General features: G+C 39.0%; 1 protein-coding gene across 1 annotated transcript in view; it reads right to left on the reverse strand.

The window, feature by feature from the left end:
• LOC129754915 (homeobox protein dve-1) overlaps positions 1 to 26,468 on the reverse strand; it is a 287,021-nt gene that overhangs the window by 136,656 nt on the left and 123,897 nt on the right. The window contains exon 2 of the mRNA XM_055751181.1: positions 13,606 to 14,170. Within this exon, the coding sequence (XP_055607156.1) occupies positions 13,606 to 14,170 (565 nt within the window). The remainder of the gene's footprint in view (positions 1 to 13,605; positions 14,171 to 26,468) is intronic.

The raw sequence follows: 26,468 nt of genomic DNA on the forward strand, positions 1-26,468 counted from the left end.
CCAAAAGAATGTTGGGTTTTCTGAACAAAATAATCAATTTCCCCATACAATCCTTATAATCGAAATTTTCTTAAAAATTCTGCAATAAATGATGGATGAGTTTTGAACCGAAACGAAGCTTTCGAGACCCCAGGGTTGAAGAAATTCAAAAATGTCCCCAAATCGACTCAGTCTGATGTACAATCGAGCCGGCTTTAGCTGCATCGAAATCAAATATCGACTCCTGGTCCAGTTGCCGAATTCCTAGTTCACTCCATAAGCTTAGGTTTGTAACGGTTTTCCCAAATTTTTGAAGTCCCTTTCTTCATCGGAACCAGCCCGACCAACATGTGGACCATGCGCCCAAATTCATGCTACACACTCTGGTAAATCCGCCTTGACCAGGTTTTAGCGAAATCGTCTCCAGCGATTCTGCCTTGCACCTAAACTAACTGGAGCGGGTTCGTTCTCTGCTGGGCAGCTCGATGCCAAATATACAAACAAACAAACGATTTAGTTCCCCGTTTCCCGATTCGGAAACATTGTCATTCTCTCTAAAACTCGCTAAAGTTGGCTCGGGGAAGGCGGGGGCGGAGGTTTCCGCGGACATCGTCGATGATTCGCACATGTAGGCCCGTAATCCGTTAAATACATATAAACACCATCCGTGCTAAGCGTGCTAGGGCGGATTAAAATCTGCTGAACCCAACTGGCATGTGGACGGGTAAAAGTTCAATTCTCGAAAATCGGTGGAGAGGTTTACTGTTTTTTTTTGTTGGTTGCTTCCCCATTTGGTCCCCAAATGGGTTCTCGATGGGTGGCATGGAGAAAGGATAAAAGCGGTGGCATTTTATGCTTTATGCTCAAACACTGATTCGAATTGATTTGTTAGAATGGGAAAATGGAAAGTGGGAAATAGCTATCTAGCGAGAGAGAGAGAGAGTGATTGTGTTCAATGTTCCTACATTTTAGTTGTGACTGACATTGCGACCGAGGTCAATTTTGTAGTTAGGAAATGAGTAAACTTTCTAACAGTGTGTTTTTCTTCGTCATGTTCTAATTGATCCCTTTTTTTCTCAACATATTGCTCTCATAAAAGAATTTACCCTTTTTTGATTTTACTTTTGAGAGATTTTTAATCGAAAGTATTAGAGCAAAATTCGATTTTCCAACCTTCAACAAAGGTAATGCAACATAAATCATTGCTGTAGTAAGCTTCAAAATTTAGCAAATCAGAATTGATTAATTAAATACAGTTGGTGCCTCTAAAATCTGCAATCTATAAATTGTTGACGGATTAAAATTCATCCATGGATTTATGTTCCCTGATATTTTTTCCTATATTCCTCTGACTAGTTATACCCGACAAAAAAACGGTTTATTCTACTGACAATGGAATATACATAGCTCTGTTGATTATTCCTGCAATCATTTTTGTCCCTCCAGTAAAAGGTAACACAACCAGGGAAGCGGATTAAGGTGTATCGAAAATTAGGCGACGGGATTTGAATTACACTGCAGGATTAAAATAACAACCTGGGATCGGTCCGACAAACTAGGAGTGAGTCACGACAAGCATACTCATTTGAAAATCGAATGAAGCAACCAACTCTTCCCCCGGACACGCTACTACATATTCGTGCGTGTTTTGTTGAAAAGGAATTATCCTTCGATAAACACATGTCTCGTTTCACCGGTGTACATCCGCAGCAACATCATCCGGGCAATTTGGGATCAAAGAAATCTCGATTTCTTGCATCAGTCACGAACTAGGGCCGCAATCCGTGCCCTCGACCCCTGAATGTATGCCAAAGGGATCCCTTCCCCGGACAATGTGTTAGGTGAACCGAGCTGCTCGTTACATCGATGACGACGATGATCGATGTGTGCAAATGTGGGCTAGGATTTGTTGTTGATATGGTTCCTCGCTCTCTAGGAGTTTGTTTTTTGAGCCCAGGAGACGAGCCGAGGTTTACTGAATGAATAACCACCTTCCGGAGTTTGATGAGCGATTGAGAGGGTTCAGGTGCGCTTTTGAAAAGACTGTCTCATATAGAGACAGTTGGGATAAACATTATTGGAAGGATAAAGTTTGATGATTCCGGCCAGATTAGGCACTTGTGCAGTTTAAATTTAAATTTTCGCAAGAAAATTTGCAAATCAAAACTATTAAAATGACAATGTTTCTAGATTCACAATAAAATTACAGTTTTTCACTGAAGAAGGTAAAAAAAAATAGACGAAACATCTGGAAAGTAAAAAATATCTCAATCGTTTTTATTATAACAATACAAATAATTTAATACAAATAAAAATTATCACTATAAATTTCGCATCGTTGAACTCAAGTGCTATGATGAATGTTTGCTACCATTTTTAGTGTACTGTAAAATGATTTATTCCGTTATTCAGCCTTGGCGAAAAATGTTAAACTGAAACTGCATTACAGTTATGTACGTTTGAAATCAATGTTTTTTAAATACTGCAGTGCCAATCGTCAGATGGATGAGTCCATTTCATGTGCCTTTGTATAAGCTACTTTTAAGTAATACTAGCTGATCCAGTGTTCTTTGCTACAACTTACAAAATTAAATTAAATTTGTAAAAAAAATCTATTTTTTGTAGGTTTCATTTTGATCAATTTCTGCATAAATCAGAAATTAACCATTTAAAGATGAGAACTGCAGGTGGAGATGATTTCATCTTAATAAGTAGAACTTGATCTTTAATTTTTTTTAAGAACCCGAAAATTTTACTGTGTTTTTGAAAGTTTCATAAGCTCTTTAATTATGCCAAAATGTATCTTTTGTAGTTATGGATTTTCCACTCTTTCCATCTTACAAAGTGGGGAATTCTCACGATCTTTCATCAAAGAGTTGTTAGATATTATCTAAATAAAAATTGGCACACGCCACACCTTGCTTCATTTTTTGATAAGTTTTCGAGTTACTCTAAAAAAAGTAAAAAAAAGACTTTTCTCCTTTCCTACCCCGCCCTGAAAAAGGGAGGGTCCAATCTCTCTTATATTAAACGATTCCTTTTTAGTGATAAGTGCCCGATTAATTAAGCTGTAATTAAGCTGTAAAGGGAAGGATCTTTCTTTTCCCCATCTACTACGCTACTTACTTGAGGTAGGCGTTTAATCACTGAAATTCTCTTTGCACTAATAGTTTTTCAGTTATGTAAGAACAATTACAGGAGATCCTCTTCATCTCCCTATTTCCCACTGGAAGAGTATAGAGATTACAAAAATTCAGAGAAACATTTATCATATCCTTATACAATCCAATGTTAAATTTGGTTCCATTTGATCCATTTATTCTTCATTAAAACAAAAATGTTGTATAGAAGCCCCCCTCCCTCTCTCTTTTTTCCTCCCCTCTTTTCATCTCCTTCCCAGCAAACATTTTTGTAGCTATATTCTTACGCTGTTTTGATAAACGTTCCATATACATTACAGAATGATCGTATGAAGTTGAAAAAACTGCATTTACCTAACAAAGTGGCGGCAATATACATACATAATTTTCTTTCTTTCTAAAGCGACGAAAACTACACCAATTGGGCGTTATCCGATTCCTTATCGTACCTATCGGAAGAATGCAGGAGAGCGCAAGATTTTGCTCTCAAATCGTTGCCAGCGACAAAATTTTCTAGTTTTCTCATTGGTCAATATTACTGAATTCCCATCTAATTTTTATCCAACTCGATGCACTGCTGATTGCAGAGAGAACATGACGATGGTTATTTCACTTAAAACCCGCTTTCGAGCAAAATCATTTCAAAATTAACAAACACGGCGGAATTTCTATCATATTCGATTTAAACTGACTTCATACGACGTTTTATACGATCGTTTGACTATGCAGCTGGAATTGCGATTCGCAACATTTTTGTAAACAACTTAAGTAATCAATTCTGATACGATTTCATGTTTGTTGGATTATTGAAAGAAGTGATGAGTGCCAAATCTTCACTGAAAAATTTCTCGTACCTAAATTCCATCCCACACTAAATTTGGTTTCCAATAGTTTTGAGCTATGTATAAAATTGTAAGAGAGGCCCCCTCCACCCTTCTTATCTTTCTACTAGATATGAGAAAGGATCTCAAATATTTAAATAAATATTACGTACCACCTACCTAAGGGTCCAGCGCCGATTGACCAGCGCATAGGGCTGAGATAAAAGATCTCCACTGCTGGCGATCCGGAGCCAGCGTCTTCACTTGCTGCCAGCCAAGGTTCTCGTCAACTGTGCGGATTTCAGCGGCTAGACTTCGCCGCCACGAGCTTTTGGGCCTGCCTCTTCTTCGATGCCCATCTGGATTCCAATCAAGCGCCTCTCTGCAAATCTCGTTTTCATCTCTTCGCAGCGTGTGCCCAATCCATCTCCACTTACGTTCCCGAATTTCGATTTCTAGCGCCTTTTGATGACACCGGCGATGAAGTTCAACGTTTGAGATCCAGTTGCCAGGCCACCAAGCGCGGATGATGTTCCGCAGGCAGCGATTCACAAAAACTTGCAGTTTTCGCGTCGTCACCGCATATGTGCACCAAGTTTCACACCCGTACAGCAATACGGATTTGACGTTTGAGTTGAAGATTCGGAGATGTTTCGGAGACTCGTAAACGCAAATCGGGCTTTTCTGATCCGGGTTTCGATGTCCTTCTTGGTACCACCATCAGGCGTAATCTGGCTACCAAGATACTGGAAGCACTCCACTGTCTCAACCTGTTGTCCAGCTACCACGAAATTGGAACGATTTTCTGTATTGATTTCCATCGACTTGGTCTTTCCGACATTGATTTTGAGACCTGCTGCCTTGGAGCTTTCGGTGAGGTCGTCGAGTTTGCTCTGCATGTCTTGTTGTGTTTGGGCGAGCAAAACAATATCGTCTGCCAGGTCAAGGTCGTTCAGTTGCTCCATGGTTGAAGGATTCCACGGCAATCCTCGGTTTGGTCTACAGTCAATCGATCCAGTCAAGATCTCATCCATTACGATGAGAAAAAGCAGCGGTGACAAAATACATCCTTGTCTCACTCCAGCAGTTACCGGAATTGGTTCGGACAAGACACCGTCGTGCAAGACTTTGCACGAAAATGCCTCGTACTGTACTTCGATGAGATGGACTAGTTTCTCTGGGACCCCTCGTCGTCTAAGAGCAGCCCAGATGTTTTCGTGGTTCAGTCGGTCAAATGCTTTTTCGAAATCAACGAACACCAGCAGAAGAGAGTTCTGGAATTCGTTGATTTGTTCCAGTATTATTCGTAGCGTTGTGATGTGGTCCACGCATGGTCGTCCGGATCGGAATTCAGCTTGTTGCCGTCGGAGTGTAGCGTCGATTTTCTTCTGGATCCTGTTCAGGATCACTTTGCAGAGTACTTTGAGGGTTGTACAGATCAAAGTTATGCCACGCCAGTTACCGCACTCTGTTAGGTCTCCTTTCTTTGGGACCTTTACGAGGATACCCTGCATCCAGTCGGCCGGGAATGTTGCAGTATCCCAAATGTCAGCGAAAAGACGGTGCAACATTTGTGCTGACAAGGCAGGGTCGGCTTTGAGCATTTCAGCAGGAATGCAATCGATTCCAGGCGCTTTGTTGGATTTCATGTCCTTGATTGCCGCTTCTATTTCAGCCAGCGAGGGCGCTTCCGAGTTGACGCCGAAATAAATATTACTCGTACTCAAAAATCTCTCACGCCAAATTTGGTTTGATCGGTTCTTGAGTTAAGAAAATATTTGACTTTTGTTTGGGAAGACCCTCCTCTTCCTGTGAGAGAAAGAAGTCTCAATCCATAAAAGGAACCTTCCCCGGCCTTCAATTCCATCACCTGTCAAGTTCTCTTAAATCAGCTCAGTAGTTTCCGAGTCTATAGAGAACAGACAGACAAAAATCCTGTTTTATATGTATAGATGCAATGAACAGAGAAATATCCTTTAAACACTTTTATGAGGTAACAAAATATTAGACAAAAATTTGGTACTAAACTCAAAATTCAGGCTTTGCTCCAATCATAAATTTTCATTATGTAAATGCCATTTGCATTAGATGTGAACGCCAGTGGCGGTGATACGATTTGAGAGTCAAAATATTCTGAAGGGCGATTTTATTATTCGCAGAGATCTTTCGAAACTTTGCAAATGCATACAAAAACTCAAATAAAGTAATTAAAATTTTTGTTTTTTGGGTCCAAACCCGAATTTTTTAACAAGATTTGTAAAAATTTTCATGAACGGATTTCTGGAAGCCTGAAATACGATTGAAAATTATTAATTGATTCATTTTTGTTGAGTAATTCCTGGATTTTCACCAAATTTACCCGCATATTGCCCAGATTTTGGGTTGCAAATGTTGAAATCGAATGCCTGGATTCTGTAAGATGTATAGACAAAATAACCAGGTTTTTCCTGGCTCGAATACGTGTGGAATTTACCCTTTAGATAGGAACCTAGCCTTAGAAAGGATAAGGTCGAGAAACTCTTCAATGGCAACTGTTAGTTAATTGAAAAATATTGCCAGAAAGATTTTATTTTGGGTAGTGTTAGTGGAAGACAGCTATCATAATGATCCACTGACCCTACTTTGCACTGAAATGAAATAATTTTAAAAGTAAAAAATTTATTTAATTTTGAGATTGAGAGCATCTTAAACAAATATTATGATTATGAAAATTTTACCAAACATTTGTTTTGCATTGACCTTCGAGGGCAAGTATGAAAAAAAATTGTTGAGATTTTCTAAAACAGAAAATCGCTTGTAATACGGATCATTTTTATCAATGACTAGCTGATTTACCCGGCCTTGCTCGGGTATATATGTATGTATGTATGTATCCACCTTGAGTTTGCGGCAGCGCCGCGGTTGTGGCAAAAAAAAATAACCCACGCGTCTATCATGGCTACCATGCAAAACAGTCATAACCCCTTTATGAGACTTACAAGGGAATAGAATCGTAAGCAGAGGCACTTACGGTATCCAGGTTGAAAAGGAAAAAGTCTCGAGCAGTCATAACCATATTGTTGACTAACCAAGATAGCATGCAAATTATAATCCCGCCCTCAAGGCTTCCGAAAAGAGGGTGCGTCCTTATTTTGCAAAATGTAAACAAATACTTTATTTTCCTCAACTCTGCCAAATTCCCTTGACATAAATTGAGGAACGTCCGGTATCTGAAACGGGAACTAGCATACACGGTAACCCGCTCTCTTTGCAAAACGAGGATACCCAGATGCCCCTGCCCTATACGATGTAACCTTATATAATGAAATGTGATTTAATGTAATATAATATAATATAATATAATATATAAAATGGTTATATAATATAATAAAATAATTGGTAGAATATAGTATAATATAATACAAATACATCATATAAGTTATTTAGTGTATCGCTGAATATAAATATACGGCTTTAATGAAAAAAGGAATACAAAGAAAAAGAAGATGTGCCCGACAATATTTTCCATTTTTGTATCTGCTTGTTCTGAAAAGTTCAAAGACTATTAAGACAAAAAAAAAAATTTGTTGTTTTGACATTGATGATGCATTGTATCAAACCTCGTTCAAATGTAAATATTTACAATTACAAATATTCATTAAAAACCTACAACATCATATACAACTTATTTTAGAAACAGATAAACAGCAATCTATAAATGGTGCTGAAAATAAAATTTATTAAAAAAGTGTACAGAGATTTGAAAAAAAAATTGATTACTGTAATTTTGGTAATTCATGATTGGCTGAAAATGAAATATTTGAATTAAATTACGCTTAGATAAATGAATTCCAACAATCAAACTCTGTATGAGGGATGATGATCTGATAAACGATGAGATTATAATAAAGAAATCTATAATAAATAAATAAATGGATAAACAAATAAATGGCTAAACAAATTAAAAAAATAAATAAATGAAAAAATAAATAAAAAATAAATTTTTAAATACATAAATAAGTGAATAAATTAATAAATGAATGAATGAATAAATAAAAAAATAAAAAAAATAAAGAAATAAATAATTAAAAATAAATAAATTAAAAATAAATAAATAAATAAAAGAATAATCAGGTGTTTCCAATGGGTTCAGCCTCTGCAAAAACGAATACGTTTATTGTTATTTGCTTTTATTGTGATTGTGATGATAAAAAATGGATATAAATATAACAGACTTATCTTGAATTAAAAACCAATGATACCATACAAGATTACCAATGATATAAAGTTCCATGATGCTATGATTTATTTTGACTTTTTTAATCATATTGAAAGCACCCTCTTTGTTACAAATGATTAGAAACGAGCAGCATCATATTGTTCATTTTCTATATTTTTATTCTATCATTTTTTTTTCAATTTGATTGGGATTCTGTTGTGTAATTGGTAATTAACGCGTGTAAACAATTTAAGTGTTCAAGGATTCGGTGTGTGTTGACTGTTATATGTATTTCAATTGGGTCGACGTTTCTCCGTTCCTCATAACGATCGCTCTTGTCCTGTCATCCAGTCCCAGAAGCGGTTAATTCAAAACTATATTAATTAAGCATATAATATAACAATGGTGAAACATGGTGAATATAAGTTAGTCATGCAAGAGTACGTTTCTGAGCTTAGACAATCATAACAAACAGGGAAGCAGTATCAACCGACAATTACAACATATTTCCCAAGATTATCATGTATTAATTTTCCTGAAATGAATTATCAGTTTTATACCATAGATTATTTAAAACTGCTCGTGATGGCGTGATGCTAAGGAAATAAATGGATGAATGTTCTGAAATGGTTATTTTCGAACCTTGATGATCTGCAACAATTAAAATTTTAGATCCAAATGTTAATTCAGGAATTCAAATTTAACTCAAATAGTCATCACAATAGTAGAAAATATGACAATCATTTAGTTTTAACTTTGGAGCTACTACATTTTATACAAGCCATTTATTTTAGTTATTCAATATTATGATTCGGGTCCACTGCTTCTGCGTAGCTGAAATCTAATTATGGTTAATTCTTACAACCCGAAAAAAACTAAATATGAAATGAACTAGAAATAAAAATATAATAAAACGATAAGTTGAATGAACTAATGGAGGAAAAAATCATTATGTATGTATGTATGTATGTATGGTTCCCCCATCGGTAGCAAGGTCCTGCCTATGTCTGTGTGGTTGGCCCTAAGGCTTCCACGGCCGATGGTTCGTCGAGGGAAGGCATCCAACCTTAAGAAACCTACAATGGTTGGCTACCACTCCGCTTGTAATAGTTCTTTAGTTATCCCCAGATGCATTCCCTCTAGTTCCCAATCCCCAATATGCAAATTTACATATTTATGAAAGTATGTATAAATAAAATAATACATGTGTATCATAAAAAATTACCTGAAGATCTGAAAAGAAATGATATTAAATTATATTGATAAAAAAAGTAATAATATGTGACATCAATTGGAAAAATTAAAAATAGAAAAATGTTTAGAACAAATTTCTTAATAAACTTGATCCAAGTTAAACAAAAACTGGTTCCATGAATCGGAAAGCAACGTCTTTTTGAAAATTTGAAATATTCCTTCTCGATATAACACTAAATTATGTAACTTTTAAAAAGATTGGTTTCCTGGATCTATTCTTATGAGATATTCACTTTGGCTATTTCTCTTCGCAATTGAAATAGACAACGATTAATGCATTTCCAATGAAAATTAAACAAAATACCTAAAAAATAGGTTTTAACCGAGAGCAATGCTTACACATATTACACTTTTTCTATCAAGAAAAAGTAAAAAAAAAAGTAAGAAAAATAATAATAACAAGACAATAGTTTTTAATGTACAATTTGGCTAGGTCACATTTTTGCACCGACCTACGAGGAAAAGAGTAAAGCAAAATAGATGGAACGCTCTCACCAGTTTCACGCTTCCCTTCGTCGAATATTTCCCGCTTGCTGCGATGGTTTCGAACGATTCGAACATGTCCATACACGTTCAAGCTTGGAGGTTGTTTATGTGCACACAATCACTTCACCCAACTGCCTTAAAATTCATCATTTTCAACAAAATTAAAAAAACCAAACGACAGTAACCACAACATTCGTTTAAAGCTTCAAATTATAACATTTATCTCTAGAAGCCTCCGCTAATCATGGTGAATGCTAAGCACATTTTTCAAAAAAATCAGATTGCCCACTACAAGCGCGGCACTTTCTCCCATGAATTTTGTTTTCGTTCCAACCAAATCCTAATCACACACGGTTATCAAAACACTTCATATGCTTTGAAAAATTTCTATCTTAAATAGTATTCGGACAAGTAATATTTTCCGTTTCGCAAGTTGATGGTCCATCGGCCGAAATTTATTTTTCCCCCAGCGAGCGCACACGGAGCAAGCGAAAAAACGAACCGAACTGTACAAGAGCACGCACGCGACTCGATTTACCCGGCCTTGCTCGGGTTTGCATAAAATATAAATCAAAATGAGTCGTTTGACTTTACAAAATTTTGGTAGCTTTGTATTCAATATGTTTTGTATATTTATTATGAGAAAATTTTACCCCTGTTGTGCCATGTATGTAAGTTTTCAAAGTTTTGTTAGTGTTTTTCAAGTTTTGAATGAGAATATTTACTGTGTTTCCCTTTTTCATATTTTTGAAATACTTATAGTTATGAGGTTCGTATTCATAGAAATTAAAAATAATTTATTCATGGTAAATTTCATTCTTTTTCATTTCATACCAAAAAACATTTTATACCCACCCTTTCTTGAAGGAAGCTTGAATAGCTTTGGCTTCTTATTTTTCTTCTTCAAATGATTAAACTATATTTTTATGTTTCTCACCCCCCATCTAATAAAATCTCTTTTGGAGATGATCTCTTCGAACGCAATATGCCAAATGCTCCCCCGTATGCTATATTCAAGTTTAATTTGTCCAAAAAATTCTAAGAAGGCTTCCGAAACTTGCCGCAGCTCGCGGCCTTCAAGTCTTCCAAGCCAACGGCCATGAGTTCGAATCCCAGTCACGGCATACACAGTAAACTTTTGTGGTTTAGTGGTTTAAGCATTTGTGAGATGCTAGCCATCATATACTCGAAAGATGTACGCTTAGAATTAAATAAAAGGAATCTCTTCGAGGACACATTATGTTTCATCGAGATCCTGTATGTGTTTGTATTTGGTTTTTTAAACTTGATGAAGACTCATTTAGCATGTTTTCAAATGGATGTGTACTTTTCGTTGTTTTTTCCAAACTATTTTATGATTAGTTTTTCTTAAATGTTCAAAGTTTCACTAATAGTTTTTTGAAGTGATCCAAAAAAAATTATCACGGAACCCAAATCGCCCATTTTATGATGTTATGACAAAAGATTTTTTTTTTTAATTTTTACATTCTTGGAAAAAAATCTCATTAATTATTGTGAAGAGTGATAAAGTAAAAATTCTTGGAAATAATTTGATTGAATTCGCAGTACTTAACGGTTAAAGTTTTCGCATAATTGGATGGTAAAATTGAACACATTGATGATCAACATTTTTACAAAAGTCATCGATTGACCGATAAAATTGAATTGTATAAAACTTAAAACCTCATACTTAATTTCAAATAAAGTTTCTTGCGTTGGATTTGGTTTTTCCAGATAATGCACGTTAAATTTATGAGACGGCTTTCAAAGCGTTGACATCACAGCTCTCAATTTATAACTCTGAATTTAATTATTTTACTTTCTCTATGAGGAATTCTAAAAATACGAAAATGGTTGGTTCTAAAAAGCTTGATTTTAAGAAAATTACTTAATATGTTTTCAGCACTCAATCCAAATTCATAATGAAGATAAATCACTGCATCCATACTTCACACACTGTATATTCTTATAGACTCCAAAGCCCTGCAGCAGTGGTAGGGAGTACTTTGAAAACCACTACAATTCAAGTCAATACATACTTTACAGGTTAGTTGTATTTTTCAATCCGAAATATTAGCTCATTATCGCATCCAAAATTCTCGTATCTACCGGTACCACGTAATTTCAGCAGTAGAAGGTTCATAAAACACCCGCTAAAATTTCCCCTTTCAAATCTTTAACGCTCAGCAAGCTTTGATTTGCTTTCCAATACACGTGAACTTTGGATAGCCGTTTCTTACGCCCGGCCCATGGTGATGGTGAAAACAACCCGCCAAAGGAAACGAAAATCGGCTGCCAAATGGGTGCCATGACTTTTGATTTGTGAAAATAAAAACGAAAGTTGTATGGGAGGGTCCCTTTTCTTAGGCGGGAGGGGCTCAGAACTTTCACTAAAACCTTACCCTGGTCCAAATACATCTCTGTACCAAATTTCAGGCTTATCGGTTAAGCGGTGTCGATTTGTATAAGGTGCATACAAACATATATAGTCCAACTCATCTTTATATATTAGATTTTTTGTTAAATCAAAGTTGCTATCTTTATCCAATAATCCAGTTGGCGGAAGAGCAATGCAAAGTTTCAACTTCGGTGGATATTTACTCCTGGGTTTAAAACCATAGACGTTGACTCGGAAAGCATGTTTTCTACCAAGTGAGCTATGCTTCAGTTTTCGATTTATAAAAATTTGTACTCAAGTATAAAGAAACCCGCACTTTTATGAAAAGAATATCTACCAAAAAACATACAAATATACATTTTAGGACTATTTTGAACACATTTTAAAATGTCCCGCTTTTTTTCAGCAGTTTTCCGCTTTTTTTAAACCATCTGACATGCCCATCGTTGATGTTGAATGTTGAAATCCGAAAAAAAATATTTTAAGTCTTCCGTGTATTCATGTAAATACATTTGATTGATTGAACCGAAAAAACTCAAAAATACATACTCCAAAACATTGAAAATCGATCCCCAAAGCCACAACAACAAAATTGTTGTCCCTTTTCGTTAAACCGATTACACCACATCAGAAAATCCCACAAAACTCGCGTTTGTTTAGCTCTTAACTTTATCAATTTGCCCCGGTAAAACTAGTGTGGAGTGTGCAAAATTAGTTCCACTTTGAAGTTTTCCAGCTGCATAATGCGCCCACCTTAGTACGTACCCACGCGCGCCCAGTTATTAAAATATTAGCTCCGGAAGCGTGTCAACAATTGTTGAGCTGCGCCCCAAAATGGGCACCACCATCATTCGGCAATTAGTGAAATTAATTCGTGTTTTCCCCCAGGAACCTAAAGCCATTTTAAAACCGCACACTTGTAGCAACCAACTTCCAGCAGTCGGTCCTCGAATTGAGTGGGCGAATCATATTTCAATAATTTATCGTCGTTTTACTCTATGGTTTGGAAGGATTTGGCTCCTGGTTTGGAGACTGAAAAAAAAAATCAGTCAGTAAACCACAAAGTACGTACCCTTCGGGGTTTGGAAAAACCACTGAACGACAACAACGCTGCATCCAGTCAAGTTTTCCTGGGATGGTAATGAAATTAATTTCCCGTTTTCTGGCTCGTTTTTGACTGGCAAATGGACATTTCGTCGATTCGGATTGACTGCTTCGGTTTTTGATCCACGGCTCGAGTAAACTTTGATTTAATTTTTTTAATTGATTTGCCATGTTCAAAAGTAAAACTTCTACAAATATTTTTTTTAAATTGAAATATTTGCTTACCGTTTACTTTGCCGAAATCGAAATCCTTGCGATCCTGCATGGCGGCAGCAGCTGCCGCAACGGCGGCAACCGGTGATTGTGGGATACCAGAACGATCTGTCCCAGGGCCCCCGTTGGGAGCACTAGGTCGTTCAATCGATTCCCGGCGGCTGCCACTGTTGTTGTTATTATTGTTGTTGTTTCCGCTATTATTACTGCCATTATTCGGGGCACCATTTTCCGTGAGGCCTCCGGTCACGTTGATCCGCGGGGTCAAAGCCCTCGAAGCCGGATTGGGAACCAACAGCGATTGCGGCACACCAATCATGGGATGATGGGCAATCGGGGTGCTATGCCTCGGGGCCGTAAGATTTTCCCCATTGGAAATCGAGCCGGCCGAATTGTGTAGATGATCAACACCGGTGGCGCTAGCCGGGTGATCCGACGATACGTTGGAGCAAACGGACGAGGACGAATGGTGCTGCTGGGCCTTGGGGCTTCCCATTTCCGCTTCCCGGCCGTTCGGAGGCGATACCGGAGGTTCCTTCTTCGGTGATTTAGGACGAGTCAGTGCCAGGGCTTGTGTCTGCAAAAGAGAGAAATCGAGAAACACGGATTTAATCGGATAAAAGTGTTAAAACGGGGAAATAAATTATCTTTCATTAGCGGCCAAAACGAGCGGGGCAAATCCCGCGGAAGAAAGCTTAAAAACAGAAATTAAAACTTTAACATTCGTTCGCGCAAAAGAATTGTAAATAAATAATAAATAACAGATATGGCGTGAGTAACCCTCCCGAGGACCCGGAGGCATCTCGCGTTTCGCGGAGATCTGGAACTTCCAATGATCATTTCAAAGATGGAAAGGGAACAGGGCCGCACCCGACACATGGCAAGAGATTTATAACAATTAAGATTAATTTAAAGATCATGATCACAACATATTTATAAGCTGTCGAGTCCGAGTGTCGTGAAAACGACCGAGGTTCCGACGAAGACGTTCTGCGGTGCGCATCTTCAGGCGCGGGTTACACGCGTTAGTGTTACTTAGATGTAGAAACCTTGTATCAGCGCCAACAGATCGGAATCCACAGTCGCAGCAGTATCTGACGAAATCAGAATCAATTAAGTTAGCTTGTCGTCACTCGGTGGCAGTGCTGGGTTGAAAATGTGGAGCGTGTATCAATTTTTGATTTTTTTTAAAGATACAAGTTAATCGATACATTTTCAGTATTTAGTTGCCACTTGTTTTTTTTGTTTGTTTCGATTATAGTCGTTTTACCATATTTATGGCATTCGCGACTTTCTCAGCGTTGCAGTTGGCGGATCGTTATTGAAAAACTTACCCGGTACAACTGTGTTCGATATTTACTCTTGGGCTCGAACTCGCGGACATCTGCTACTTGTTTTAATTTAAATACTTGACGTAGGAAATATTCGTATTCAAGGTTGAAAGTTTGTTCTTAAATAAATAAATTTTAATTAACCACATCTTATTTTGGCATTCATACAACATGAAACACGGTCATCGAAATAAACGTCCTAAAACGTACTACATACAAAAGATTAATACAACAGATTCGTTAAATGTTTAAATCACCGTTGTTGTTATCTCCTCGTTTTTGGATTGATTTTTATCGGTGATTGAATGACCGAAAAAAATCAATCCAAAAACGAGAATATACACCAGATTCATAAAACTTGAGTTTAAAGCTGAGAAACCAGAAGTAGAGCAGCATTTCGATACAAATTGGACGGTACAATAGAGCTTTAACCCTAATCAAATCTTGAGTGTCAAAATGACACTATTGCAAAATTGGCGGCTTTTATCTTTATTCGGGTGCATCTAAATCAAAAAATTTCTTCAGAGGAACTCAATGAATTCTTGATGGCATCATTACTTTTTTAATGGACGCACTCCGAAAGCCCAGGAAAAAACGCCCTAATCAGACCTTGAGCGTCAATTTGATCTTCATCGCTATGTCTATATAAACTTTATCTCCCTTGATTCTCGACCAATTTTTACAAAATTTATAGTTTTGGAAACCTCATGATGTAACTCAAATATGTTTATCAAAAAGCCGAATTTAGAAGGTATTTATTGCACCTCTGGATATATTTAAAAAAAAAATCAAGATCATGACCACAAACAATATAACAAAATGGTGTGAAAGCTTTACTTTTCAATCAAAAACCGTCGCACCAGATAAATTTTCAAAAGACGATAGGAAAGTTGATATAATTTGACACATGTTCGCATCTTTAGATTGTCTAAATACGAAACATAGAGTTTTTGTAGAATTTTCAAAGAAAGTTGTATTTTAAACTTTTTATGAAATCTGAATCTCTCAAATTTTAGCGCACTTAAATTCAACTGTATTTTGAGTATATACAAGCATGATTTCCCCAATTCACCAGAAAAGTAATTTCAAACCATTTCTAGTAGTGTTATTACATTTGCGCTGCAATATCTACACAAATATTATTTCTTTAAAAGTAAAAGTAAATCCAGAAATTTTACGCGGTCGCTCGTGTAAATCACTCGATCTCGTGCATTCCGACGAATGTGGGTATATGGAGATGTCGACATTCGATGGATTTCACCATTATCGACGATTATACCCCTTCATGGTCGTTTATCTCATCAAGCATAAGAGTGAGGTGTTTGAGCGCTTTAAGCAATATGAGGCTATGGCAACAGCAAACTTCGGCCAGAAGTTGGACAAGCTGCGATGTGACAATGGTCCCGTATACTTTGCACTATGTGGGACGAAGCTGTTTTGTGTGCTACGTATCTCACAAATCGATTAAAAACAAGAGGTCTTGTGGACAATATGACACCTTTTGGGATGTGGTTCGATCGGAAGCCGAGACTGAGCCATCCTCGTATTTTCGGATGCCCAGCCTACGCGCAGATGCCGAAGGAAAGGCGAAAAAAGCTCGATTCCAAGTCTTAGCGATTCGTTTTCGTGGGTTACGGGAACAACGGGTACAGACTTTGGAATGGATCGAGCAGATGCATCAAGATTCAACGTTACGTTATTTTCGATGAAGTCAGCGAGATGTAGTCTAAACTAGAGCGAGTTGATTCAGCACCATAATCTATCCAGAAACTTGATGAGAGCCCACCTAAGCCTGAACTAAGATTTGAGCGGTTAGCCAATGTATCAGATCAACAAGTGGATAGCCATTGTGAATGCGTTCGAGAGCACACTTGAGCCGTTCGCTGATGTGCCAATAACTGAAAACACATCTGAGAGGTTAGTCAATGTGCCTGCTGATCCCGATCACCTTGTGAATAACAGCGTGGTTGTTGACGATCACGGTGAGAGCAACTACGAGAGTACCGTGGAATTCCCGAACGATGACGATGATGAGCTAGATTCCATCACCCCTGAACCGGCCTTGTGACAAATTCAGCGAACAAGAAGAACTACACAGTACTATGTGGCTAACGTAACCGCTGTTGTTGATGAGGAGATGCTTCAGAACATCACTGAGCTGAAGCGCCGGGACGACTGGTATTCCTGCCAAACAGTCGAACGCGCCCTCTGCGACGGAGGCTGTGGGGATAAGACTAGACTCTCTCCGCAGTCTAACTCGTAGGGAGGAATGTATTCACGTCGCGGAATACTCTCGGGTAGAGTGGTGTCAGAGCCACTCGGGACATGACATCACCGTGGGGATTTACTGAGTAAAAGTATCCGTAAAAGACCCGTACGTGTGCTGTGACAGGCGCGAGTCCAGAATAAGCTGCTCTCGATTCGGCACACGGCGGGCAAAAAGCCTAGGGTTACCAGCCCCAAAGTTGCTAGCCAAAAGGAAGGAGGAAGACCATACTATGGTCGGAGTAGAATGCCCTTTCGGCGGGGGGCATTCGAGTAGTGTGCGTCCGATCCTAGCAGTAAAGCGTACAGAGATAAAGCTCTTTCTTCTGCGTATACCGAACTGTTAGAAACGTGTGTAAGAACGCTGTGTAACATAGTATCTGTAGCTGAGTAGAACGCGTCCCTACGATGGAAGCTGCGGGAATGAGACTATTTCTTCTCCGCAGTCGAACTCGTAGGAAGAAGAGTATTTACGCCGCGAAATTCTCTCGGGTAGAGTGACCTCGCGTCTTTGGCGGGTGAGCCACTCGAGTCGGTGTAGGATGACGTCTTCACCGGGAATCATCCGAGTAGTTTCGTTAAGCCACGGACAGGCGCGTGTCCATGATAAGAGGATAAGAGGGTCTCGAGCCAAACCAATCGGAGCCAAGATCTCAAGTCATGAGAAGAGAGTTCATTGGTCTCTTGCAGTGGTCTCGAACAGAGGCGGAGTGCACGATAGTCGTGGAAACCAAGCGAGCCTCGAGTTACGAGTAAAGGCCGGACGGCGAGTCGTCAGAGGAAAGGTCCTTAGTCTTTAATCGAACAAGAAACAGGTTTTATATGCTGGAGTTTGTACTTGAAACTGAGTAAGCCGATGAGCGCATAAGCGCAGACTTGGTCTCGCATCTCGGTTACAGCTGTTGATGCAGTTCCAGATGGAAATTACGACCAGAGGCCCCAGGTGGACTTTTTGGCGTAGGGGTACAAAGTATCTTTAGTCGATTGCACCCATGGACCCAGAATAGCATACTGGGGGGACGCAGTGGCTCGCCGTGCCTTGGAATGCAATCCGTAAAAAGGATTCATCAAATCGGTGATCAACTTATAAAAAAATATGATGTCTGTAAATCGAAAATCATTCGATTGAGGAAAAGTCTCTACGGTTTGAAGCAAGCGGGTTGCATTGATAACCAGTGATCCTACGACGAAATAAGAAAGCTTGGTTTCTATCCGTTGAAGAGTGACTGTTGCGTTTACCGATCATGTAAACGAGGAATCACCCTCATTATTAACGTCAATAGCATCCTGATTGACGGAAAAAATGTTTCAGAGGTAATCTGGATCAAGACCGACCCTGAAAAGCTATTCCAGATGAAGGATCTGCTGGAAGTCAAGACTTTCTTGGGGATGACCATGACTATAAGATACCTTCGAGATACGACCGATACGGCGTTGATATTCCGCAGAAACGCGAAATCGGAACGACTCATCGGATATGCTGATGCACATTTTGTCAACGACTCCGATAGTCGAAGATCTGTATCAGGCTACACTTTCATGATCTTCGCGAATCTTATTTCGTGATCTACGAAACTTCAGCAGATGGTCAGTCTGTCATCGACCGAAGCTGAGATAAGAGCTCTTTGACATGCAGTCAAGAAAGGTTTGTGTTTAACAAACTTCCTAGGTGAATTGAAGCACTCCTTTTACGTCAATGAGGACAACATTCTATGCATCCAGTATCTGGAAGAGGCGCGAGGCCATTAGTGGATGAAGTATCTGGACGTTAAGTGTGCGTGCACACTTTACGTCCAGATGCTTCATATGCATCATAATAAGCCTTTAGCTATCTTTGCGACACATCTTCACTGAGGCGTTCAGGTGTTCAGCATTCTCAATTTGCGAATTGAGGGGAGATGTTGAGATTGGTCAAATTTAGAGCAGAAGATCTGCCTCAACCGTAGTCGAAAAACCAGAATAGTTTTTTTTTGGTTCTGTTATTTTTGCGCCAATTTGCAATTGATGATTGCAGAGAACAATAGAATGGTGATGATAATGACAGTGTAACTGTTTTCATCATCCTACGATCAAGTGAGACTAAGAAAACTAGGTTCGTGGTAACAGAAGAGAGGTAGAGAAATAAGTACTTTCCCGGTTATGGAATATGAAAAGTGGAAAGTCGCTAATGTGATGAGTACTTTTATAGTGACTAGACGAACGAAACTGAATAAAGATTAACTCCATTCCACCACTGAAACCTGCGTTTTCAACAATTTAAACCTGATAATGATTACATTTTCAAAGGTTATGGAAAGTTGTACTGAAGTGAAAATTGCGAGTTCAAGTTCCGCCGGAGAGCCGTTGTATCTTTTCTGAAAAATTCACTAATTAGATTTCTTTATTTGATATCTCATGTTTCACTAGGTATTACTTTCCATCACTTTTGAAAATGTGATAGTTTTAGGTACGGAGATGTACCCAAACCAACTCAGATCATTAGAATCAACGACGTTATAAATTTTTGAGTGTCAAGCTACGTCAAAATCCATTAAAATTGAACCCTCATCCAAAGCAGATTTCGACACTTTTATTTGGCCTTAATGTAACTTTTTTTTTGTTTCGATTATAGTCGTTTTACCATCTTTATGGCATTCGCGACTTTATCAACGTTGCAGTTGGTGGATCGTTATTGAAAAACTTATTCGTTACAACTGTGTTTGATGTTTACTCTTGGGCTCGAACTCACGGAGATCGGCTCAGGAGACAACAGACTTGCCAACTGAGCTATATCAAAAGCCTTTCATGATTATTTTTATAAAACATATTCTAAAAATTTCGTTTTGACGCATAAATGAAAAAAAAATCATCACAATTTGCTTTTTTTTATTCGATTTGTCCAAAAAAAGTGGATAAATCCGGGCGAAATTCGAGCATTTTTTAATTTAGTCCGGGCAACCGGGTAGGGTGGACTGTTACCAATTTTTTTTTATTGAATATCCGGGTAAACCCGGATAAAACTAGGCCATCTGGGAACCTTATTCTAGATGCTGAAATTTGAAGCTATGAAATGCAAAAACTCGCTGTTGAATCTAATGAGAAAAATTTCACAGAAAAAAATCCGGATTTAATCAATTCAAAATCTGAATACAAGCCAAAGGTAGGCGCTTAAAAAATCGAAAAAACTTCAAAGTTTCAAATGGCCAAATTTCTTTTTTCTTCCCTTCACAATAATATGCAATGCACAATATGCAATAAAGCTTTGACTTTGATTACCTACATTGGTTACCATCTAATTGAAGCTAAATTTAATTGCCTTCATTAAAATTTACATTAACAGATGGTAATAATTTACTTTTAGGCAATACCTATAAACTATTTTTTTTATATTTTTAAATTGAATTCTTTTTGGAATAATTTCGTTTTTTGATGGATTGCAAAAACGTTGTTCGAAGGAATCTTTTTTGAAGGAAAAATATGCCAAATGTAAATTAAAATAAGGAGAATCACTGGGCACGGATGACTTAAAATTGATGCACTTGTTTTGTGTTGCACCTTTTTGGGCTCGAAGGGCCTCTTATATAATTTGATATGTAGCGCAGTACCAAGCATCTAATCGATGCAATTATATGCTAATTTAGAATTGTGCATTTGAAAAAAAAATACAAGACCAAAAAAGCTAAGCACAAGATTTTGATTCCTCAAGCTGTCCCAAAATTCCATTAAACTCGAAAATTTTCACCTCCTCGATACTTTAAATGTAGGGAAATTAACTCCAAAATTATACCACAACCTGAGGTGTGCAATTTCGGGGACTCCGTCTCCCTGAGAGATGATGATGAAGTTCCACTTTACTTCAACTTCACTTCACCACCCATCTGCGTCTTCTGGTGCGTCTCTTGGCCGCGGTGTCGATCCGACGCGTTCGCGCAAAACCAGAAGCCAAAGTCTTAATGATAAATGATTTATTGTAATGAATAATAATAAAAGTTTTTCTGGCGCGGTAGGTCCTCCTGGTCCTCGGCCCGCGGGAATGAGGGAGCCCAAAGAAAAGAAATCAAGAGTTGCACCTTCCTCCCGAAACAGCGAGAGAGATGAAGTGAGTTTGAGGGATTTTTTGGATTCATCATTGTGGCATGATTGTGCGGTGGTTGAAATTTTAGCCTTCATTTCGCGAACCGCGAATCGGTGGGAGGCAAAAGGGTGATAATGTCATGTTAAAACGACTGCTACTGGCGTGTTGTGACAGTGACTGTGCGGGGTGCTGGAATTTTTGCGTTCAATGTTTGAGCTTGGGTGATAAGCTAAGACTTCCAAACTTGGGTCCTTGTCCATCGGCCGCGATTTTAACTTTCGGGTTCAATGCAAATGTTGCGCCTAAAAAGTTTAATTTCAGTTGCGGGGAAGATGAGGGCCCCCACAAATAGATTTCGTGAGTAATTTATTGGCTAAGTTTCCGCGGATTGACTGGCTTCTGTTATCTGCTGCTGCTGTTCTTGGGGGAAGGCAGAGGTGAGCAGAAGACTCACAATTCGATCGATCATATTTGTCTTGCCGCCGGGGACAATCCAAAACGTTCAGCCATAATGGCTGTCGCGATAAAGCTAAGGCCTCCGGAGAACAATCGTCGAACTGCGTCGATTCAGCACGAGCTGAGCTCAATCTTGATTTGAATCAGTCGTTAGTATCATCACACATAACAGCATCAGTTTAGACTGAGATATCTGCGCTTCTTCATGTGATGCCCGGGTGTGAGTGTGTCGTCAATTGAAATTTATCAATCGATTGATATCAATTTTAATCAATGACAATCTCATCTGCTCCGGTCGAATCAAATCGGACCGGGCTGGACCGAAGAAAAACTCACAAGGTATTACGCCCTGGCGCGATTTGTCGTATACACCTATTTACGTATTCATTCCTAATAAAACCGTGGAGCGGTGGTTTCCTCGAGGCGCGCTCTTCTTAGGAATGTGATCCCGCGACTTGATGCGATGGATGACCTTTTCCTAGCGGCGGGATCACCGATAGAAGCCGGCTAGTTGCAGAATTAGCGCAACGAGCGCGATTGATTTGTTCTTGGTAGGGAAACTACGTCTTGTCTTTACAGAAAAATCAGATGAGTTAACGTTACAACGGTACCGGAGACGAATTTGATCGTGTTGTGGAATAAGAATATGTTTTGAGTTTGAAATAGGCTATTTACGAGTGGTCAATAAAGAAGATGCCGCGAATCTTCGGATGAAAGTTTTTGAATTTAAAAACAGCAACAGCAATGTCTAATATAGTAAAGTCAAAAGATATTGAACACCATATAACAAAATCGGCTTGCTTTTTGCTTTTTTTGATTTTAAGCTCAATCCAAATATCCCCTTAATTTTAACCGTTTTTTTTTTCGGTTTTTTCATATGATTATGTGCATGGAAAAAAATCTAATTTGTTGAGGGCAAATAACAAAGCCTGTTATGAAACTAGAACTTGGTCTTAAAGGCATTCATACCTCTTGAATAGTAACTTGTGAGTAGCTCTCATTGGCACTTTTAAGATGGGATGAGTCCTGGAAGAAATAATATGTGAAAATTTCAATTTCAATTGCAACGAAATTATCTACAAACCAACAACTAATCAACTCATGGAAACACTCTCGACATACAATCGTAAAAGTTCAATGACCTACCAGAAGCGGCTGGTAATTACCGACCCAACCCTTCTTATCACAATTGCATTGGTTCTACTTATTATCAATGGTAGGCCAAACCCGGGCCCTGTTTGGCACCCAAAGACCTCATGCAGCTCAACTTCCTTCACCGGTTGAATGCAACACTCGGTTGCGTATGAGCTCAGAAATTGTCCACACTCCCCTCGCGAAAGTGAGGAAATGCAATTGCTTATATAACACATTCGTGTAACTAGTATAGTCAGGAGTGGGTGCCCTGGAACTGTTATCAGAACCAGCTTCGAAGCAGGAGTCAACGAAGAAGGGAGTTACGAAAACAGATAGCAAAAAAACTTATCAAACTGACATGCAGTTCCGGTTGTCCTCTCTCCAGTAGAAATGAGGAGATCCCTGCTAAGAGTAGTGCAGGGGTGGTCAAAACTGATGTAGAATGTCATAGGAAGTGGAACTGTTTTTTAGTCTGGGGTAAGGGAACCAGACGAGGGTGCTGACAGAAAAAAGCGACATCCAACGATGCAGCAACGATTGTTTTTTGGCACTGGTCTTCTCGGAGATGGAAGATTTCTCCAAATGTACGACGAATGCAGTTGGAAAGCGGTTACACGAAAAAAAAACTGTGAACATTTGGAAACACAGTACTGTGGACTCGTGCCACTCCTCAACGGATTGACGGTATTTTTTCTCCTTTAAAACAGACAAAAGTACGAAAGAAGATGACAACCGCCACCAAGTCTGAAGCCTTCAAAGTGGATTGGAAGACATAACTCGAGAGAAAAAAAAACGTACAAACTGACTACCAAATGTAAACGACGAAGAAACAGTCAGTTTGATGATAATAAATGTCAAGTTTATTTGCCATTTGTTACCGTAGTGCTACTCAATTACTTTCGAATGCTTTTGAGGTGCGTTGATCTGCTCGCAGTGGATCAACTCGCTTGCAGTCAATGCAATGGCGTGGCATTCTTCAGAGTGGAGGGATTAGTGCAAACAGTCAATTAGGAGCGCATCTGTTGATTGGCAGTATTGGATCGTAAATTAGCGTCTTACAAGTGTGCTGTATTGTCTGCGCGGTTGCAGATTATCGCGGAGTTCAAAGGCCTCCGGCATCGCGAAACCGGATCGAATGACCGATTTTGTCACACCCGCTCATAAACTGATCCGCTGAGGAATTCCGGCAGCTACCGTTGAAGTTCTTTAAGCCGGTTGCATTTATATGCAGTTGACTCCGAGCGGATTTCGATTTACTTTGGGTTCAAAATTCGCTTAATACTTTCCGTATGTGCGATGGTTTTAGCGAGGTGTGAAAACGCAACCATATCCCATGGTTCTTGGAGCAAACTCAACCAAAATTCATAATCCCATGTCGGCTCAGCAACCGAACAGACTGGAATCTGACTGGAGCAAGGTTGTCACCGAATGATAGAGTGAGAATGCACATTTTCGGTATTAAAATTTGCCACCATCCTGTAGCCGTCGTCGGTTATCGTTTAACCTCTTCCCTAGAGGAACAGAAGAGTCGCAGAGGGCGCCACTATATTATGGCACACACAATACAATTTTAATGCTCCCGCTTAACTCCTGTTGGTTGGAGCGAATCCATGCAACAACTTTCGATCCATACATATAAATTGATTGCATGCGTGGCAGAAAACGTGTTGCAGGGAATAGTGACGTTGACGCTGCCAGGATGATGATGATGGTGATGACGACGACGGTGAGTGCCAGTTTTATTGGGTGTCAACAATTTTCCGCGCCATCATCATTGTCGTTGTCGTTGTCGAGGAACAAGTTTTCAATGGGAAGTTGGATGGCAGACTCTAGTTGAGCATCTGCCGGGATTGCTGTACATGCTTTACTAAGCAAAACAGCAAATTTCGTGACTTAATCTAACTACAACCGTAGTAAATGCCTCTTTCTAGGGCTGTAATATTATCAACTGATTCATTTGATCGCGAAAAAATCGTTTTGTCCAAGGGGCTGAAAAAGAAGAAAATTTCCGAACTGACATTTCAGTACCGCACTGACGTTTTGGTACCAAAATGCCATTGAAATCAAAGAGGATCTGACGTTCTGGTTCCAAAAAGTCTTTACGGTCCGGTTTTATGTGATTTGACAGCTGCTTCAGTCCTTTGGTTTGGTGCTATCAACGCCTTCTCATGTACACACAAAGAAAAGATTTCAAATCATAGTTACAGTCAAAGTAGGTAAATTTCGCCCGTCCCGCTTGACCCGACTAGTTTTGTTTCATCAAACGATCGGCACCGTTCTCAATTGACAGAGTCTCACTACTCGCATGACGGATAAAGCACGTCAAATGAAAAATGGAGTAGAGTAGAGTGAAGTAGAGTGAAGTAGAGTAGAATAGAATAGAGTGGAGTAGAGTAGAGTAGAGTAGCGTAGAGTAGAGTAGAGTAGAGTAGAGTAGAGTAGAGTAGAGTAGAGTAGAGTAGAGTAGAGTAGAGTATAGTAGAGTAGAGTAGAGTAGAGTAGAGTAGAGTAGAGTAGAGTAGAGTAGAGTAGAGTAGAGTAGAGTAGAGTAGAGTAGAGTAGAGTAGAGTAGAGTAAGGTAAGGTAGAGTAGAGTAGAGTAGAGTAGAGTAGAGTAGAGTAGAGTAGAGTAGAGTAGAGTAGAGTAGAGAAGAGCAGAGTAGAGTAAGGTAGAGGAGAGTAGAGTAGAGTAAGGTAGAGTAGAGTAGAGTAGAGTAGAGTAGAGTAGAGTAGAGTAGAGTAGAGTAGAGTAGAGTAAGGTAGATTAGAGTAGTGTAGAGTAGAGTAGAGTAAGGTAGAGTAGAGGAGAGTAGAGTAGAGTAGAGTAGAGTAGAGTAGAGTAGAGTAGAGTAGAGTAGAGTAGAGTAGAGTAGAGTAGAGTAGAGTAGAGTAGAGTAGAGTAGAGTAGAGTAGAGTAGAGTAGAGTAGAGTAGAGTAGAGTAGAGTAGAGTAGAGTAAAGTAGAGTAGAGTAGAGTAGAGTAGAGTAGAGAAGAGTAAGGTAAGGTAGAGTAGAGTAGAGTAGAGTAGAGTAGAGTAGAGTAGAGTAGAGTAGAGTAGAGAAAAGTAGAGTAGAGGAAGGTAGAGTAGAGTAGAGTAGAGTTAAGTAGAGTAGAGTAGAGTAGAGTAGGGTAGAGTAGAGTAGAGTAGAGTAGAGTAGAGTAGAGTAGAGTAGAGGAGAGTAGTGTAGAGTAGAGTAGAGTAGAGAAGAGTAGAGTAGAGTAGAGTAGAGTAGAGTAGAGGAAGGTTGAGTAGAGTACAGTAGAGTAGAGTAGAGTAGAGAAGAGTAGAGTAGAGTAGAGTAAGGTAGATTAGAGTAGAGTAGAGTAGAGTAAGGTAGAGTAGAGTAGAGTAGAGTAGAGTAGAGTAAGGTAGAGTAGAGGAGAGTAGAGTAGAGTAATGTCGAGTAGAGTAGAGTAGAGTAGAGTAGAGTAGAGTAGAGTAGAGTAGAGTAGAGTAGATTAGAGTAGAGTAAGGTAGAGTAGAGTAGAGTAGAGTAGAGTAGAGTACAGTAGAGTAGAGTAGAGTAGAGTAGAGTAGAGTAGAGTAGAGTAGAGTAAGGTAGAGTAGAGTAGAGTAGAGTAGAGTAGAGTAGAGTAGAGTAGAGTAGAGTAGAGTAGAGTAGAGTAGAGTAGAGC

This window comes from Uranotaenia lowii, chromosome 3, assembly GCF_029784155.1.
Source record: "Uranotaenia lowii strain MFRU-FL chromosome 3, ASM2978415v1, whole genome shotgun sequence".
Taxonomy (NCBI): Eukaryota; Metazoa; Arthropoda; class Insecta; order Diptera; family Culicidae; genus Uranotaenia; species Uranotaenia lowii.